Source organism: Seriola dumerili, unplaced genomic scaffold, assembly GCF_002260705.1.
Source record: "Seriola dumerili isolate Sdu_G_001 unplaced genomic scaffold, Sdu_1.0 BDQW01000121.1, whole genome shotgun sequence".
Classification (NCBI taxonomy): Eukaryota; Metazoa; Chordata; class Actinopteri; order Carangiformes; family Carangidae; genus Seriola; species Seriola dumerili.
In genome coordinates, this window is record NW_019174376.1 from 709,296 (window position 1) to 727,592 (window position 18,297).

Sequence of the window (18,297 nt, forward strand, 5' to 3'; positions counted from 1 at the left end):
GCTCATTGTCACACTGTCATGTCTCACTGGGACACTTGAATAGAACAGAGCCATTGTTCATGTTATTAGTAACCCCTGTGCTTTCACAAGTCTAAACTTCTGAAATGAAAAATCCCTATTATTCAAAATGATTGGCTGCTAATATTATTACACCTGCAGCCTTATCTTACTTTTTCCAGTTGTGGCATAAAAATGTGAGGAACTTCAGAATGAAATGGTACAATTTCTGTTATATACAAATGAGTACAAGCCTCATGTTTTAACACTTTGAACATCTCAAACTGCAAAATCCACCCAAAGTCTAAACAATTCACCTCAACACTCACAAGTTAGACTGAATGACTCAGTACATAGGATGTTTTTTTGCAGTACGACAGAAACACTTTTCCAGGTTGTCTGATGGCATGTGTCTGGTACCATTCCCACTCACCCCCCCCCCCTCTCTCTCTCCCCTGATTGCAGATACTCACGGATGCAGGATTGCCGGTCCTCATCCAGACGGAAACCCCGGCGGCAGAAACACTGGAAGGAACCTGCGCTGTTCTGGCACGTGTGATCACAACCGCCATTAGTGGCCAGGCACTCGTCTACATCTAAACAACACAGACACAGCACAGACTCAACTGCTTTTCCTTCATCAAAACGAATCACTCAGAAAAGCCAAAGTTATTTAGCTGAATGGAGCTCACTTTACACATGAAACCAAAACAAAGACAACATTGTGCATGTTAGTGTTGACGTCTTTTGAGTCAAACTGGAACTTGCTCCACTTCAACTGAAATAAAAATTCTCTCTCATAAAAGCGTGAGTGCCATCCACTGTTGGACTGAGAGCTGAGCATACCATCACAGCTACATCCATCTGAGTTGAGCCTGTATCCTGCGGAGCAGTAGCATTCATAACCCCCGGGGTAGTTGGTGCAGTCCTGCTCGCAGCAGGAGCTCTGCTCTCCACACTCGTCGACGTCTGCCAAACCCAACAAGCAGGAAGACAAAAATTATGATCCGGCTGTGGTGATACGCTCCCCTGCTCAATGAGAGCAACCTTTTATGAGATAATGTAAATTGTACAGGTTTAACAACCAGTAAAGGTCAAAGTTACAACTTCTTTCCTTTATAAACTCTGACTTCAGTTAATGTTCACCCCTGTGTTATAAAGCCAAAAACTAGAGAGTACATTATCCTCCACTTCCTGACCAAAAGAGCATTCTGGCATCGCAGAGTGGAGACCTACAAATTCACTGAAGTTTACTTCACTTGTACCCACAAGATTTCTTTTTAAATCCTCTTTTTTGGCACTTCAGAGACTCCATAGATGCCCGATTTCTCTTTAATTTTCTGGTTTATGCATAAATTGTATTGGATGATTAATTACACTGACTGAGCTGCCCTATAGTTATAGTGCATTGTAAAGGGGAGTCATAGAGTTACACAGCACAACATTAGTCTCAATGTGACATCCTCTCATAGGCAGGATGAGGCTCAGAAAAATAATTTTAAATCAAATATCAATCCAGCATCAACTCTTCTCATTGAGTCAAAATCCAGAAAGAGCATAGCGGCTGGACATGATGAAAAGATACATGGAAAGACATATTTTCTGAGAATTCAAAAGACTGAGTTCAATGAAAAGTGGACTGCTTATAAAACCACTCACAAAGACACTGCTGACACCTCTGCATAAAGGCCAATAAGCTGCATCAATATGTTGCAAAACCCGCATAAAAAATAAAAAGCAATTAAATTGAAGTTAAAAAAAAGAACTAAGTGCAAAATGAAACCAGCTGTTTAACCAGTCATAAACACTAATACATAAAACAACAATTATTATATAATTCAATATGGTGTGTCTGTGGAGTTTCATGAGTGCTGAAGTATGTAAGTAAGAATGCATTTTATCTTGTTATAAGTCTGTTTATTAGTCCTTGTGACTGCATTGCAATTTCTTACCAACACAGGTTTTAAGGTCCTCATCTAGTCTGTAACCATGGTTACAGGAACAGACAGGCCCACTGGTTGAATGCTGGCAGTGGTGCGAACAGCCACCGTTGTTGTTCTCACAGCTGTTCACGATCTCCATCTCGATTCCTGTCGCAAGTTGACGGTGAGAAAAGCATGCGTGTCGATTAAAGGACTCAAACAGGAAGTACCCACTCAATATATGCATATGATAATACTGAGATAAGAGGTTTTTAACTGACTGTAACACTGTTTTCCATCAGATCCCAGCTCATAGGCAGTGTTACAAACACAGGCGTAGGAGCCAAGGGTGTTGTGGCAGCCATGAGCACAGTTGGCTTCTTCAGTCTCACACTCATCAATATCTGTGATGAAAGTGTTAAAAAAAACAAAACAAAAAAAAACTTGCATTAATAGGAGAAATGCATCTGGTCAGCACAATTCCATTTGCATTCGCCATCATGTGCCTCTCACAAATGAAAACCATCTTTCACACACTTCTAACTCAGTATTAATTGATACTGACAGTGGAAACATTGGCCTGCACATTCTGTGCCATCATGCTTCATACTATTTTTTTTATTAAAAGCCATACTTGCTTTGATCATTTATTACATGTTTTTATGACCTGTTTTTTCATTTTTGGCCAAACTGTCTCTCAAATTCATTTTCATTTTTCAAGATTGAACTTGGAACCAGTAGTTGAAGGACCGATCTAAGCAGCAACTAAATGTGGTGCGATTGATTTTTTATATTTCCCCTATCTTTCTCCTTCATTAATAACCATTATTAAATCATTGCTGTAGTTACTGGTGAAATTACCTTCACAGGTCTTCCCGTCTTCAGCCAGGATGTAACCAACTTTACAGTCACAGTGAGCCTTACCACCGTCAACTCGACACTCGTGCATGCAGCCTCCGTTCTGATCTGCGCAGGGGTTCTGCACTGTAACACGAAAAGCACACACTTAAACAGAAAATCCACATGGTGTCAGTCAAGCAGGGAATGCTTCTGGCACAGTGGTGGAGAAAACTGTAAAAGCTGACTCTCTACATCTTAATGCAGAGCATGTGGAGAGTTTTAAATCCAACACAGGAACCCTTCACCTGTGTGTGTGTGTGTGTGTGCGTGTGTGTGTGTGTGTGTGTGTGTGTGTGTGTGTGTGGTGTGTGTCTGTGTGTTGTTGTGTGTGTGTGTGTGTGTGTGTGTGTGTGTGTGTGTGTGTGTGTGTGTGTGTGTGTGTGTGTGTGTGTGTGTTTTTGACTTGTGTAAGCCTGTCCAGCATCTGGGATGAGAACCCTCAGCTCTGCAGAAATTAGAGGAAGCTGTTCACAGCCAACAATTACAAAGTAAAAGTATCTAAAAGACAGTGATTCAAAATACATATATGTATAATTTCCCACCCCTCAGAGACACATACTCATTCACGGCCTCCGAGACTGGACAGAATAAAAGAAGAAAGAATGTCAAAATAATAATGTGAGAAAAAAAACAATGAAGAGGAATGCTGTGATTCACTTTAATTTAATGTCTCATCCCCATGGGTGACAGTTAATCCTGCTCCAGCGCTGACATCCAGTCAGATAATTACAACTGGCAGTAGATGCCGGCTGTGTTTTTTTTTTTAATGTGATGATCAAATCTTCAGAAATCACACCTCTATAATCTTCCAAGGTAGTTTTATTGGCACTCTTTCCCTCAGTCACCCATCCATTTATCATTCCTCCTTTCTGTCTTGTGTTGATGTGCGTGTCTTCAGCGTTGCCTTACACCAGATTTTGGAAACAGGGACACTTACGTTTACAGTGCTTGCCATCCTCTGCCAGCACATAATTTGGCTTGCAGCGGCAGCGGAAATGAGCGGCAGACTGCTGCACGCAGTAGTGTTCACATCCTCCGTTGCTGATGGCACACGAATGGACGGCTGAAAGGGCAACAAAAGGAAAAACTAAGGGACATTACAAAAAGCCAGCAACAATGAGATGTAGGGATATAAACAGAGGCAGTCACACAGAATGAGAAAATCAGGCATCTTGGCAGAAAATGATCTGTTTCCAAAAGTCTAAACTGCAGCTTCATATTAGTCTTTCTGAGTTTTGATTTGACTGCACTGTCACATCTGCAGGAATCCTTCTCAGAGAGGCCATGACCACTGTACTGACATTTCAACATGAGAGAACCTCTGAGAACTGCTCTGCTCTGAGCCATGAGCGCTCCATCATCACGAAAGGCCAACAATCACAGAGAGATTTGAATGGCAGGGCCTCTGAGGTGGACAACACTAGTCCACTGATGAGGTAGAGGGCAGAGCCAGCTCAATCATATTTCTCCATCTATGTTTCCCTCCCTCATAGCGACAGATGAAACCCCCTCCCCCATGGTAGACGGGCTGGACTCCATCTCTTCAGAGAAAAACAACAGGTAGAGGCCGAACAGCCCGTCGTTCTCAGAGATGCTGTTTTTCATACTTGAAGGCTGGAGTCAAGATCCATCAGCACAAGTACATGTCAAACCGCAGAGTGGTTTCCAGCTCAAATATTATGCAGCCACACGCTTAGTGTGTGGGATACATCTGACCTCTGCTGGCAGATCAAGAGCTGGATAAGACCAGGACATCTGCTCTTCTTCGTCTCCCCATGACTGTGTGCTGATTGGTATGCGCTGTCCTTTATCCAGCATGTATGGTGTCAGTCTGGTGCATACTTGTTATAAGGAATGTCAGATTTCAGAGTTCAGTGTGGGATTCATCTGTGAACATGGACACATTTTGCAGCTCGCCTCTGCACAGTTTGAACATGACTGTCAGCAGACAGATATGCAGCCTCACAGATAAAGCTTCAGTCGGTCCCCACATGTGCACTGAGATTATTAGTGCAATCAGTCATTTCTTCATGCAGCAGCTGTCACACAAGAGCCTCTCAGGGACAGTGGGGTCCCAGCTACAGTATCTGCTCTATAAGACAATGAAACTACTTTGCTTCATGAAGCCAAGAAATACACAATGATTTCCACTCTGAATGTCAGACAGGACACTCTGTATACATTCCTGGCTGCAGACCCCAGTGCCAGGTTTATGCTCTTTCGGAAGACTCAAAGCCAAGGTATCTGGCGCAACAGAAACAATGTACAGGTGCTGAGTAAACAGTGCAGAGGTCAAGAGTGATGGGATAACACACAGATTTAAAGAATGAAAGCTGACTTTAATAACATACAAGCAGAATTTACTGTAGGGAAAGGCTGGAGACCATGATTTTCTCTCATAATAATAGTGTCACTTTGTTTTATTGGAAATACTTACATAATTTAAAGATGGCAAATTTCAAATTATTTATTCTTTTTCTCGATTTTATCTGTCATAATTAAAACAATCTCATGAAATCTCAGAGCTAGCACCTTTCATCAGCTCATACAACTCAACCAAAATGTGTTTGTTGGATTGAGATTCCAAGTTAATTCTTTATCTTGGAAACAGTAGTTGACAGAATAGTCTCACCAAAAGGTCCAAATCTGAAATCCTCTGCACAGCAGGATCATGCAGTCAGGTGCTGTTCAAGCACAGGCAACAGCAAAGATTTAAACAGAACAACAAAACGAAACAAAATAGTTTGGGTTTTTTGGACTAGCTTTTTCTGCAAATGAACAAACAATGTTCTGCACCTGCTTCAGCAGACTCACTTGTTCTTCAGAGGAATGTCACAATACAGGGAGATCCAAATCATGTGATCTAAACCCTGCATGTACAGTATGGCTGTGCAGAGAACCACAGTTGCATTTGTGAAATTACAAGTGTTAATTTCAATGGATTTTTTAAAAATTTTTAGCACTTTAAGGACTCCATCTCCATGTTGGCTTAAAAGCTGAGACTGAAAGTTCTCTCTTTTCCCCCTCTTTTTTCATGTCTTCCTTGAGTGTTATGGGTGTTTTTATTTATTTATTTATTCTTATTTTATTTTTTTTTTTTAGGAGCCCATTGTTCTCATTTAAATTGTGAAATCTTTTAATTTGTGTCTAGTACATTTATATATTTCAATGTAGAAGCGAAGTAGAGGTTTCTGGCACAATTGCATCTACTTCCAAGGTGCATGGAGAGGAAAAGGTCTAAGGAGATCAAAAACTCCAGCAACACTTGCAGTATACAGAATAACTTATGAAACTCAGGATGACCCTGATGAAGGCCACAAGTTAAAACCGTGTCAGTCTAATAATAAAATTCTGGAGTTTTGACCTCTTTACAATACAATACCTATTTATAGATTTATCTAGAGAGATTATGTAGAAGAGGGGATTGGTGGCTCTGCAGGACAAATTCCAAAAACTTAGCAAAGGGGAATGTCGGTCTGAACCCAGTGAACTTGTCCAAAGAAAAAAAATGCTCCTCTTAAAAGTCTGAACAGTGAAGACTTAGAACTGTATTCTAGGTGCAGATGCTGCCGAACTACAAAGTGTGAATGTCTAAACGAGAGCTGAAACGATGAGTCAGTTCATCGGTTAGCAGAGCCAATATTTTCCGGGGCATTTATTATAAATGTATATACATAAAGTGAATGTCTTTAGATTTTGGACTTTTGGTCAAACAAAACAAGCTATTTAATGACAATACTTCTCACAATTTCCTGACATTTTGATAATGAAAAGGAACGTTAGCTGCAGCCCAAGTGCAAATGTCCTCCAGGAAAACAAGGAACTGATTCACTCACAGAGAAAAGGACTTCTACAGGATATACACTGATGGGAATTAAAAAGGCACAAACTGTAGTCAGTGCGGCTTTACCAGCAAATGTTATTTGAACCATCTCACAATGGGGCTTTTTCCCAGAATCAAAGAGGTCATTTACCGCAACATCATGCATGTGGTTTACATGATTAGGTGCCCATGTCAAAAAGCATATGTGGCTCAACTTCAATGAAATAATGACCAAAAAATTATAGTCACAGTAAAACCTTCCAGCCTTTCCAAAACAGTGTTTGATTGTTTGTGTAAGTATTGAACAAATCAAGTAACTTTACAAAGTGTCTTCAGACTCTGTTCCTTATTGGATTCAATGAAGGATGAGACCTCAAATTATCCCCATCAACATGTTGTAGTCATTACATGATCTTATGCTTTTACTGCTCTTTAATACTTTTGTACTGCATATGTATTTGCAGCTTTTTCATATGGATGCTGCCCACCTGACAAATATAATGCTATAATTATACCTTTAGTCAACTCAACTTGACAAATGATGTCAAGAATACTAGCTAGCAGTATTATTTCAGTGTGCAGACAAAGCTGGAACATCACTCACCGAGGCAGGTGCGGCCGTCCACGTGCAGACGAGAGCCTGGGTGGCATTCACAGTAGTAGGAGCCCCTGGTGTTAATACATCTGTGCTGGCAGCCTCCATTGTGGACCAGGCATTCATCAATATCTGTGGGGAAGGAGAGAGGAGAAAGATAGAAGCAGACAGAAGCAGAGAGACAGGAGAGAAATGAGAGTAATTTGCCTAAATCCTCTCATTATGAGAAAAAAATTGGTCACAAGAATAAAGCCCAGATTAGCTGCCAAGCTAAGAGAGGAATTTAATGCAGGCTTTAGGATAAAGATGTACTCCAAGAAGAAAGGAGATGATGGATGAGAAGGGAAAGTATTCTACAAGTGCATTGCAGCTCAAACAAACAAATCCCCCATGTGGTAACAACTACTGAACATTTAAAACCAAATTTAAATTCCTTAGCTCCCTGTCGAAGTCCCCTGGGTGCAGCAACATATGGAAACTCAAATGAGAGGATGAAAAACATACACATTCCTCTCAGCCGAGCGTTGAGATTATAAACAAATAAAAATAAGGGGGTTCTTCATCTGAGAAAGTAGTGGTGAGCGAAACATGACCACCTCGCTGTGTGACCAGCTTTCAAATGAAACAAGCCGTGTTCCTAAACATTTCTTATTTTAGGGGTCAGAGACTAATAAATTGTTTTCCGAGTTCCACAGCAGACCCCCTGTGAGCTCTGAGCTGATTGTTTGGTCTTCTGCTAACAGCCCGTCTGCCGCCATCATCATCAGCAGAACTAGGACACAAAGTCAAACCCCACCTCCCCCTCCAAGCCAGTGGCAAGTCACCTGTTCGCCTCGACATGACTAAAATTATCTGGAGGAGTTTGTGGAAATGTTGTTGACTGAAAACATGTGATGTGACGATGTGACACATTAAATAGGTGAGAGTGAATGGCCTTTTGGCTGCTGGTTGAGGTCTGTAAAAACAGCTAACACATCATAAAAGACTATTAGTCAGCGCCAAGTTAAATGTCTGTTTGAGAAATGTGTTGTTCAGTATATTCTTGACTCTGGGCAGCTATTTTCAGCAACAACTATTTAAAGCATTCAGAGGAATTCCTGTGAAAAAGAGCTGGTTTTATGAGTAATATGGTGATATATATTACTTTCATTTATTTGTCTTGATAGATTGACCGTCTCGCCACAGACCACACATTTTTTCTTTGGGCACTGTGTCGTAAAGGAGTCATTAAACAGCTCAGTATAAACAAACCCCATAAATAATTTCTAAACATTCATCACAGTGCAAATCCCCTTTCTCCGAAGAATAAATAGACAGACAGTCTTGTAGCCTGCCCTTAGTGGGGGTGAATAATTTGAACATAAATACATACATACAGTTGCCTACATATCTTGCCACACAGTGCAGTTTCCTCCCATACACCAAAATACACCATGTCAGGGGAAATTGGAAAGTATAGTTGCACTGTCATGATACTAATGTACATCTCCTTTGTAACCGCCAAACTGAAGAACAATAACTGTAACACTACCTGTATACCTGCAAAATTATCAATGACTCTCACATAGATGTTGCTTTTAGTTATTGCTGCTTTGGAATTCTTTGATTATTTTTGGTTTTTTTTGTTAGTTTTTATTTTCGATGGTTGTGCTTGTTTTTATTCTAAGTTTTCTATTGTTATTTCACTTATTTCCTGATTTTTATATTTGGCTTTTCCTTTTCTTGTTTTATTGATACCATTTCATTTCAAATTATTTATTTTCATTGCTGTTGTTGTTGTGTGAACCCTCGGGAAGACCAACAACCACATTGTGCAAACTACTGAAACTACTAAACACAACACTGACACATCATTACTTTTCAAGATGACATTGCAGAGCTATTAGCAGTTATTGACAGTTCCTTATTTTCCACCTGATGAATTAAATTTTAGCTCTGTTTTTGGTCTCCACCATCTCCTGAATGAAATATCCGGCTCTTTAGCTGCTAAACGTTCCACTATGTTCACAAGCTAATCTCTAACTGTCTGTCTGTCTGTCTGTCTGCTGTTTGGTGCTGGCAGGCAGCATACAGTGCGTTTAACAGAAAGTTAGTTTTTTTACTAAAAAAGCAGCTGACTGCGATGCTGATGAGAGCGTTGAGAGTCAACAAAAACATCTCAAGTTGCGTTCTGAAAAACCAAAACAATGAGTTGAGAGACGCTAAAAATCTGTACAGTTGAAGGGAACTACAGAGTTGGGTGAAATTATCTGTGGGAATGCAACCCCATTCACATTACATGTAATAATTTGATTCATTGTTGATATAAAATTATTTATTATAGCAGCTTTAAACCTAATATTTTTCATGGCCAGAATCTGGCCTCCATATATCCAGGCTCGCATGGGATGGAGGCAGCGTGGCAGCAGGACAACCTGCATCTAAGCCTCATCATGCACATTACACTCCACCACATCACTGTCTCCATGCTCCCACTGTGCACACAAGTACACACAAACAGTATATGACCTGTGATTTACACATAATTTATAGCTTTACAAGGCCCAAAATCCCATAACCCTGATGTTATGGTACATTATGGAGGAAAAGCAGTGTTGTAAATTATGAAATCTTAGTGGTTAATATGATAAATGGAACACTGATTCTACTGTTCACAGTAAAAACAAGGACAGGATTAGGATGAGGACAAAAATGCAGTTTATGAGCATAAGGGGACCAAAATGTACTTGCTTAATGGATGCAGTGAAACCTGCCCAAGACAGCTGAATTACAGAAATATCCTTTGACTGATCCAGTATAGTGTTTGGGGCAGATATGAGCTTCTAAACTTTCCTCTTCTTGGTCTCTCTGCTGCCAAACTTCAGCCTCACTTCGTCCAGGAAAGCTGGCAAGAGCCCTTCTTTCATTTTTCCATACTTGCTGCTACGCCATCCTTTGGTTTGGTTTTTCATGAAACCTCTCCAGCGTTGCGGAGCCGCTGTTCTTCCGTCAAACTGCAGTGCACAGTCAGTGGTTTTCTACATCCAGAACATGATCCCTCTGGAGCTCAGAGCCAAAGCCTCAGCAGCCGTTGGCTTTAACAGAAGATGCATTAATTCTCTGCCCGCAGCCACCTACAGCACAGTGTCATCTGCATGGAAAACTGTTTTGGTTGGTTTTCCGATAAGTGATTTTGTTTATTGTGGGCAGAAAAGAAATTATTTCTGAACAGTCTTGATTCATCTCCAAAAACGACATCTAAGTAAAGCAGCAGAGGGATTATCAGCAATATGGCAGCAATACATGTAAAACATGTTTCATCATGTGCATTCATCCCCGAGTGCTGCAGTCATGCTGAACATGAAATGAAATATTCAGTCATAATAATATTGACATAATCTGTCGAGAGTGTGTCTGGTATCGAGCCCTGTTTGTGTTAGCGTTACAAAGCATCTCTCATGATTCATAGTTAGTGTTTTCATGTGCTCTAATCTCTGTTGATAAAAGTGATCCTCCCCTGCTCTGATCAAAGACGGTGCCAGACAGCGTGTACAGGAGACTCGTTATCAGTGGGTCTGATTAACCAGTCTGTCGGAGCCATGACCCGGCACATACAAATACTCTGACTACTGTAAGTCCCGCTCTATATAAAAACAATGTATGTATGTGCACACAAAAATATATTTATAATCCTTGGTGAAATGAACTCATACTTTGAAAAGAAAAAAATATACAGTATATGGTAGGATTTTCTACTTATTTGAAAAAGTAAAATCAATTTGTTGTAAAAAATAAAATGACAGCGTCACTCTCTTCAATGTTTAACAGTTAAATCATTTTTACAAATTCACTCTTGTAGATGGACCCACAGTGCAGCTGCATCTGCATTTTGGCTGTGAAATCGTCGCTTACCTGCCGCCAGGTAGGCCTGGTTGTAGCCATGGTATCCATGGTGACAGTGTGGCCTATAGCAAATCCTTCTGTAGTAACTGTGTGGATAGTTTGCAGCAGATGTCAAACATGCCATCACTTCAACTGATACCAAGAGGAAAATCCACCATCCCGATGACAAAGCCATGGCTGGAGAATAAAAGTCTCACAAAATATTCAAAGCAAAAAAACTTTTTTTTTTTAATTATTGCAAAAAAAAAACAAAAAAAAAAAAAACAGTCCAAATATTTTTGTTAAAGATATTAACTATGAACTATTTAAAATTAATGACCAGTCCAGTAAAGACTCCTGCTCTGAAGTAACATGGTAACTAGGTCTTATTCACTCTGCCTCCTGATTTTTCTGTCTCCCTCCCTCCCTCCCTCCATCTCTCTCTCTCTCTGTTTCACCCTCCCATCTACCAAAGCTAAATGTCCATCACATTAAAGATCCTCCTCTCCCTCCTCTCTCTCTTTCCCCCTTGTCCCCACACTCTCCTCTCACCCTGAGCCCAAACTCTCTCTCACACTAAAGGTACATCTGCTTGAACTACAAATAACCAATTCTGCATTTTACCAGCCAGCAGTGTTTTATCTCTTACCCTCAGTGATTCACCATATCGCTATTGTGCCACTGTTTTTTACTGCCTCTTCAAAGACTGTTATGAGATAAAAAGTGAGGATTTATGACTGCACATCATTCAGGTGTTGGAGAACAAAGAATGTGTACCAACTAAAGGATGTGCTGTCTATATTTTTCTTTTGATATTGACATGTATAAAAAAGAAAGAAAAAAAAAACCTGCCACTAAAGGAACGCCAAATTTGATAAGTGCCAGAAGTCAAATTCAGTATTTTTAATCCAAACATCTGAGAAAGGAATGAGCCTTGCAGTGAAATGGTCTATTCAGGAGCTAAGCACCGTGCTCTTTCATCTGTTGCCAACACATACATCCAAACACAGCAGCAGAACCACGACAGCTTCTAAAGCGCAAAGCATGTTCATAGTCATGATCACTTCCCTCATCTGAACAGAAACGGCCCATAGAGACCTCTGCAACAGGCAGCGACTACGAGCTGCACTTTTTATGACTTTGCCTCTTCATAATGCAACGACAGAGCTTCTATAACATACGCCTGCACTGTCATTACATCAGGCCGCAACCATCTGAGGTGTACTCAAGCTCAGCCAGACCAGCAGAAACTGATACGGATCCTTTTTGTGATGCCACATGCCAAGACATTCACAGCTCTGCACACATCGCACATAAAAATGCGCATTTGTGCAGACAGCAGAATTATGAGGACAATGATGCCAGCCAGGTGAGGAGAAACAGCAGCTCTCTAAAGCATGGAAAACAGACGATAGGCTCAGAGCCAGAACTGGAAAATAACTCAGAGGAAAAAAAAAAAAAAAATCAGCATAAAATACCAGAAAAATCCAGGAGAGAACCTCGCAACAGTAAAAAAAAAAAACAAAAAAAAAAACTTTACAGTAACTGTCCTGCTCTCTGGGTTAACAAGAACATATAATACCTGCTGATTTTGGAAAAAGTGTCTCACCATTACGACAGGTGGCAAGAACAGGCAGACCATTACTGCCACCTTCACGGTCGTGTTGATCTGAGCTGTGAAGTTCATTTGGCGTGACAGCTGAAATGTTGTCACTGCTATCCTGCACCCAGCATGACAGCAGTTGATGTTGGCCTCCTCTACACTGATCAGTGCCATTTGTATCAATGCAGCTTATTCATACAGGAATATAAACGCACAAATAAAATGGAATTTGACCAGAAGCTTAAACATAGGGAACTCACCACAAGGGATTAAATTGTAAATTTGTTTTTGTGTTTTTTTCTTTTTTCTTTTTTGTACTGAACAAAAGATGTATTTGTTCATTTCTTGTCGATGCCAACAGTATCGGCACATTAACATCCCGCAGCAGATGTCTTTCATTGAAAAAAAATATTGCACATTGCCAAGGACAGGAATACCCCAAAGTATTAATGTGGTTGTGTGCGGTCCAACTCCCCTGAATCATTTATTCGTAACAGCTAACTGAATAGATGTTGCCTCTCATCCAGACTAATATGGGCTTTGAGCTGGGGCTCTCCCAGCTTCAGGCCGTCATGAAGAAGGAGAGCTGATCATTCTCTACAGACGCTGTGCACCCAGCTTCTTTTACCTCCGTTAATACTCCTGCCATTTACAGATAATTAGGACACTAATGCTACGGGTTGCTGTTTGGCGGTGGCGGAGGGCAGTTAGCTATGAAAGCCAGCTGTGACAACGTTCCCATCGACTCTCCTAATAACCGTGACCTGGATCGGATCTCTCACTGGTTCCTCCAGCAGACAGCCATGCTGCTGCAGAGCAGTCCAGCATCTCTCCTCTAGGCTTGGCTGCTGCACAGAGGAATCATTACTGTGATTAAACCAACCACTCGCAAATATTCCCTAATCAGAAACATCATACTATGATGGAGCAAAAAGAAAGCTCATGGGAGAATGTTGGGAAGAAGCTCTGTTTGGTTTTGCTGTGGTTAAAAGGACGATGGGCTTCTTGATAGACTGGTAGCTACACTTTCTTCCACAGATAGTCTGAGTTATGAAAACAGCAGAAGCCAAGATGATTTGATCATCTTCAGTGTACAAGTTAAAAAGTCATGGTACTGTGGTTCGTTTGAGTTTAAATGATCTGGTTTTAATGTTCACAGAGTGCAGGATCAACATTCACTGAGTCATAAAAAAAAACAAACCTCTATTAATGCCAACATAAATATGAACAAATAAATACAGAATAAAATTGTGTCAGTCTTGCGAATGTTAAGGATGTAAAGGACACAAACTTTGATCAGAGTGAGGTGAAACTTGGAAGTAAAATGAAATGCTACCAATTTAGTCTGTGCAAAACTGACAAAATAAAATATCACACTGGCGGTTTTCAATAGTGCAAGAATAATAATAGGAATCTTGGAGCTGACAATTTGTGTTTTTATAAGATATTTAAAACTTAACATTTGCACTTGTTAACTGAACAACTTAACATTAGCAATGATGTGGATTTAATGGAAAAACAGAAAAGAGAAAAAATACTCAGCTAGAAAAGCAAAGTAACACCAGGAAAGCTGCAGAGTAAGCTAGACAAAATTAAAAGTGTACAGTACAGTGAGCAGAACCCTTATATATCTCCTGCCATATATAGTATCATATTATAATATCTTCCACTGATTAAATGTAGCATTTCAATAAAGCTGGGGGACTCACAAGAGGTCTTTCATTTCAAATCACCTCATTAAAATTTAAAAATATAGCTGCAGTGCAGGCACTCCTCTGTCTGAGCGACACAGAGACTAATTCTCCAAAGCTTTTATATCCAGCAGGCTAGACTTTTGTAATTCTCTCAAATCTGGTCTACCCAAAAAAGTTATGCCAGTTACAACTGATTCAGATCTCCCAGTGCTGACTACAAGCAGAGGGAGAGAACACATTACACCTTTTTAAAAGTCCTCACACTGGCTGCCTGTCTGTTTCCGACTTTAAAAATTCTTCAACTTATCTATAAAGCACTTCATGGTCTTGCACCAGCTGACTTATCTAATATGCTTCTAATCTATGAATCAGGTCCTCTGGCACGAGTCTTTTGTTCCAAAGTGCAGGACTTTTAGTTTTTATGCTCCGAGCCGCTGTAACAGTCTGAGGATCTGGTAACAGCTGAAAGTGCTGATACCTTTAAATGCAAACTTAAAACCTAGGCTTATAATTAGAATATTTATGACTATTTATGATTATTTATTTCATTTAATCACTTATTTTATTGTATTAATGTATTAAAATGTTCTATTCATTATCATTACTTATTCACTTTTATCGATTTTATTCTTTTTATTCTAGTATTATTTTTAAAATCTTTTAATAGGTTTTATTATCATTTCTTCATCCTTTTTTATATTTTGCATGCATTGGTCTTATTGTGTTACTGTTGACATTTGAATTGTCAATCATCTGTGAAGCACTTTGAATGAAACTAAAAGGTGCTATGTATAAAAATAAAGTTTAAATCAATGTCTTAAAAACCCCAGTTTGTAACACACATAGATAACTGATATATATAACACTGACTTTAAAAAGCTCCTCCGGAACCACACACGACATGACACAACTGTTTGAATCTTTTACCCATGACAGGCAAAGTGATCTTTGTGTGTAAAATTCATGAAGTGTGCCTTTAAATTTATAAACAGCTCTACAACCAAACAACAGAGTACTCACCTTGACATGTTTTGCCATCTTCATTCAGTTTCAGTCCAGGAGGACACCTGCAGTAGAAGCTTCCGATGGTGTTACAACACAAAGCCTCACAGCCTCCATTGGTCTCCTCACACTCATTCACATCTGGACGGGGAGAGACAAGGACAAAGTTCAGACAAAAACAGAGATTAGGAAGAACAGTCAAACATGTTTAAAATGCTCAGTGTTTCGGTGAAAAACAGCCGTTGGCTTTGTTTCTGAGCAGCAAAGATGAAGAAAGAATGTATCTTCCTTTTCATGACAGTCTAAGTTTTAAATGTCCTCCATGGATAAATTTGTATCCAACTTTTGAAATTGTGGAAAATGATCAAGTGCCTGGAAATTCATGAGAATTACTGTGGGAAGCTGTGTGTGTGCTGTTTCCATCCTTAAACCCGTCTCCTCGGTACCAACTTCAAGGAAAATACACAACACATCCAAAACAGAATAAAAATATATCAAGTGATAAATTGAGTGGGACAAAAGCAAATATGCAGCAGTAACATGTTGTCCTCATTGCCTCTGACTTGTAAATTTACTCCAACATCAACCGGGACTAGCATTCTTCAGCAGGATCTCCAAAACACTTCCACAAGAAGTCACAGTTTTTCCATTTCATTTCCATCAGCTACATATTCTGCCAAATCTGTCATCAGCTGAACCAGATAAAATCTTTCCCTTCAGTTCCCCTAACTACGCATAATGACTCGGGTCAGATACAGGTGCTGACAGTTCAGCGTATACCATAATTTGAGCTGAACAGATTCTGCGTAATGAGGAGATATTCAAATCGTGAATGAAAGGAGTAATGTGTTGTTCAGTCTCTACGCCGCAGTTTCAGGACACAGATGCACATTGCCTGCGTTAACGCTGAATTTCATTCATGTGGGAGTTTGTCAGGAGAGATTAAGCTCACGGTGCGGTTCGAAACTTGATGACACTGGGCTGTTGCATTTGCCATGCCAGTAGAAGGAAGCTTGGACTGAAAACTGAAAGCCATGGAGAAAATTAGGAAGGGAGCATTCACTTGGCACTAATCAGCTTGTAAACTTTCTCCATGTCCATAAAAGAAGAGAGTTACTGTACAGAGGGAAGAGTACGGACGCAAAGAAAATTGCTTTTATAGAACATTTTCCCCCTCCTAGCAAATTTTGGTACATTGCGATGCCAGCGTTTAACCAGCCAATTAAACGATTTCCCTCTCAGTTTACAACATCTGGAAATGTTCACACCAAAAACACTGCACTCCTTCTATTGCCAAGTGTTAAAAACTGTCGTAAATCCTAAGCTGCATACAACATGTAATGAAATGTTACTTTAAACATCAACAATACATTTTATTATACTATGAAACATCATTCCGATCAATTTATTACACCAATCCTTCTAAGCAGGACTAGATAAACTGCAGCTAAAAATCCAATTTGGGATGTTCACTGATTTTTATTTGGGCACTGCGTCACAAGAGTTTAATTTAATGCGTCTGGGTCCTGGGGTGAGACAGAGTGCCTGCCTGTTAGTTCACTTCATTTCTTTTGCTAAATAAGCAGCGGAACAAGAGCATATTGTAAAGGAAATTACACAGAAACATCTAGACTGAAGAAGATAAGTGATGGTCACTGAGCAGGGTGCGACCTGAAGTCAAGGGCAGGATTAAAGTACCCTGAGGGATCCTGCAGTGAAAAGGTGTGTGCGTGTGTGTGTGTGTGTGTGCGCGCGCGTGCGTGTGCGTGTGCGTGTGTGTATGTTTGAGGACGTCTACCCCCCCCCACCCCTCAAGGCCACACACCTGTGTGGCAGCTTGAGGAGGGGTCTGCCCGGGGTCAGTGTCACGCTCATCACTCTCCCAAGTATTTCTGCCCAATAAGCACTCAGGAATGCTGACCTAGTACGGGTCAGGAGGAGAATATGAAATGCAGAAGTGGAAACTGACTGTCTAAATTGGATAGATAAAGTTGCTTTTTTTATTTTTTATTGATGGATTTGAAATTGTGGAATTTCTCTTTATTTGCCCATCAGGAATTCAGTTGAGTGAATCGAAAATCATGTTTAGGGGGCAGCAGAAACTCATTTGTAGAAAACCACGCAAAGAAAGACACTTTAAGGATATTTGTATTGTATTAGTCTGACAGTGCATTGTCTGATTTTTTTCTTTTCTTTTCTTCTTACAATGAAGACCACATTGGAAATCAATAAATAGTTCCAAAACTCTGCAAGACAAGAGATATATCTGATTACAGAGAATATGTGGCTGAACTTTATTCTAATCACTATATCTCTATGCTACATGACTGTTTATACTAATGTAATCTTTTTTCATAACAGAAACATTCCCTGCCATAAAACTCATTTTTCCTCAATGTTAAACTCAATGACCTCTGGAGACATGAGTGAGTCAGGGGGTTGGAGCAGAGTCTACACCCTCACCTGACTGCAGGGGGCAACGGTGAGATTAATTTACCATACGTCATCCTCACAGGTCCAGAGATCCATCACCAGACTTAGCCTCCAGCAGAGTGATCAGACACATCTACGGGCGAGAAACAAGAGCTGTAGCCTCCTTGAAACAAGATGTGTTTTAAGATCGGCTCCTTCCCGTGAACATCAAATCACTAAGGTTTCTTCTCCCTGACCTCTGGGTGGGGTGGGGTCGGGTGGGGGAGGACGTCATCCTCACAGGTCCAGAGATCCATCACCAGACTTAGCCTCCAGCAGAGTGATCAGACACATCTACGGGCGAGAAACAAGAGCTGTAGCCTCCTTGAAACAAGATGTGTTTTAAGATCGGCTCCTTCCCGTGAACATCAAATCACTAAGGTTTCTTCTCCCTGACCTCTGGGTGGGGTGGGGTCGGGTGGGGGAGG

The 18,297-nt window shown here is 40.4% G+C and overlaps 1 protein-coding gene across 1 annotated transcript in view; it reads right to left on the minus strand.

The window, feature by feature from the left end:
- Positions 1 to 18,297, minus strand: part of megf6 (multiple EGF like domains 6) — an 81,044-nt gene that overhangs the window by 26,326 nt on the left and 36,421 nt on the right. The window contains exons 5-12 of the mRNA XM_022748240.1: positions 15,416 to 15,538; positions 7,247 to 7,369; positions 3,757 to 3,882; positions 2,781 to 2,903; positions 2,201 to 2,323; positions 1,950 to 2,087; positions 844 to 966; positions 471 to 593 (exon numbers count right to left, since the gene is read on the minus strand). Coding sequence (XP_022603961.1) covers positions 471 to 593; positions 844 to 966; positions 1,950 to 2,087; positions 2,201 to 2,323; positions 2,781 to 2,903; positions 3,757 to 3,882; positions 7,247 to 7,369; positions 15,416 to 15,538 — 1,002 coding nt within the window. The remainder of the gene's footprint in view (positions 1 to 470; positions 594 to 843; positions 967 to 1,949; positions 2,088 to 2,200; positions 2,324 to 2,780; positions 2,904 to 3,756; positions 3,883 to 7,246; positions 7,370 to 15,415; positions 15,539 to 18,297) is intronic.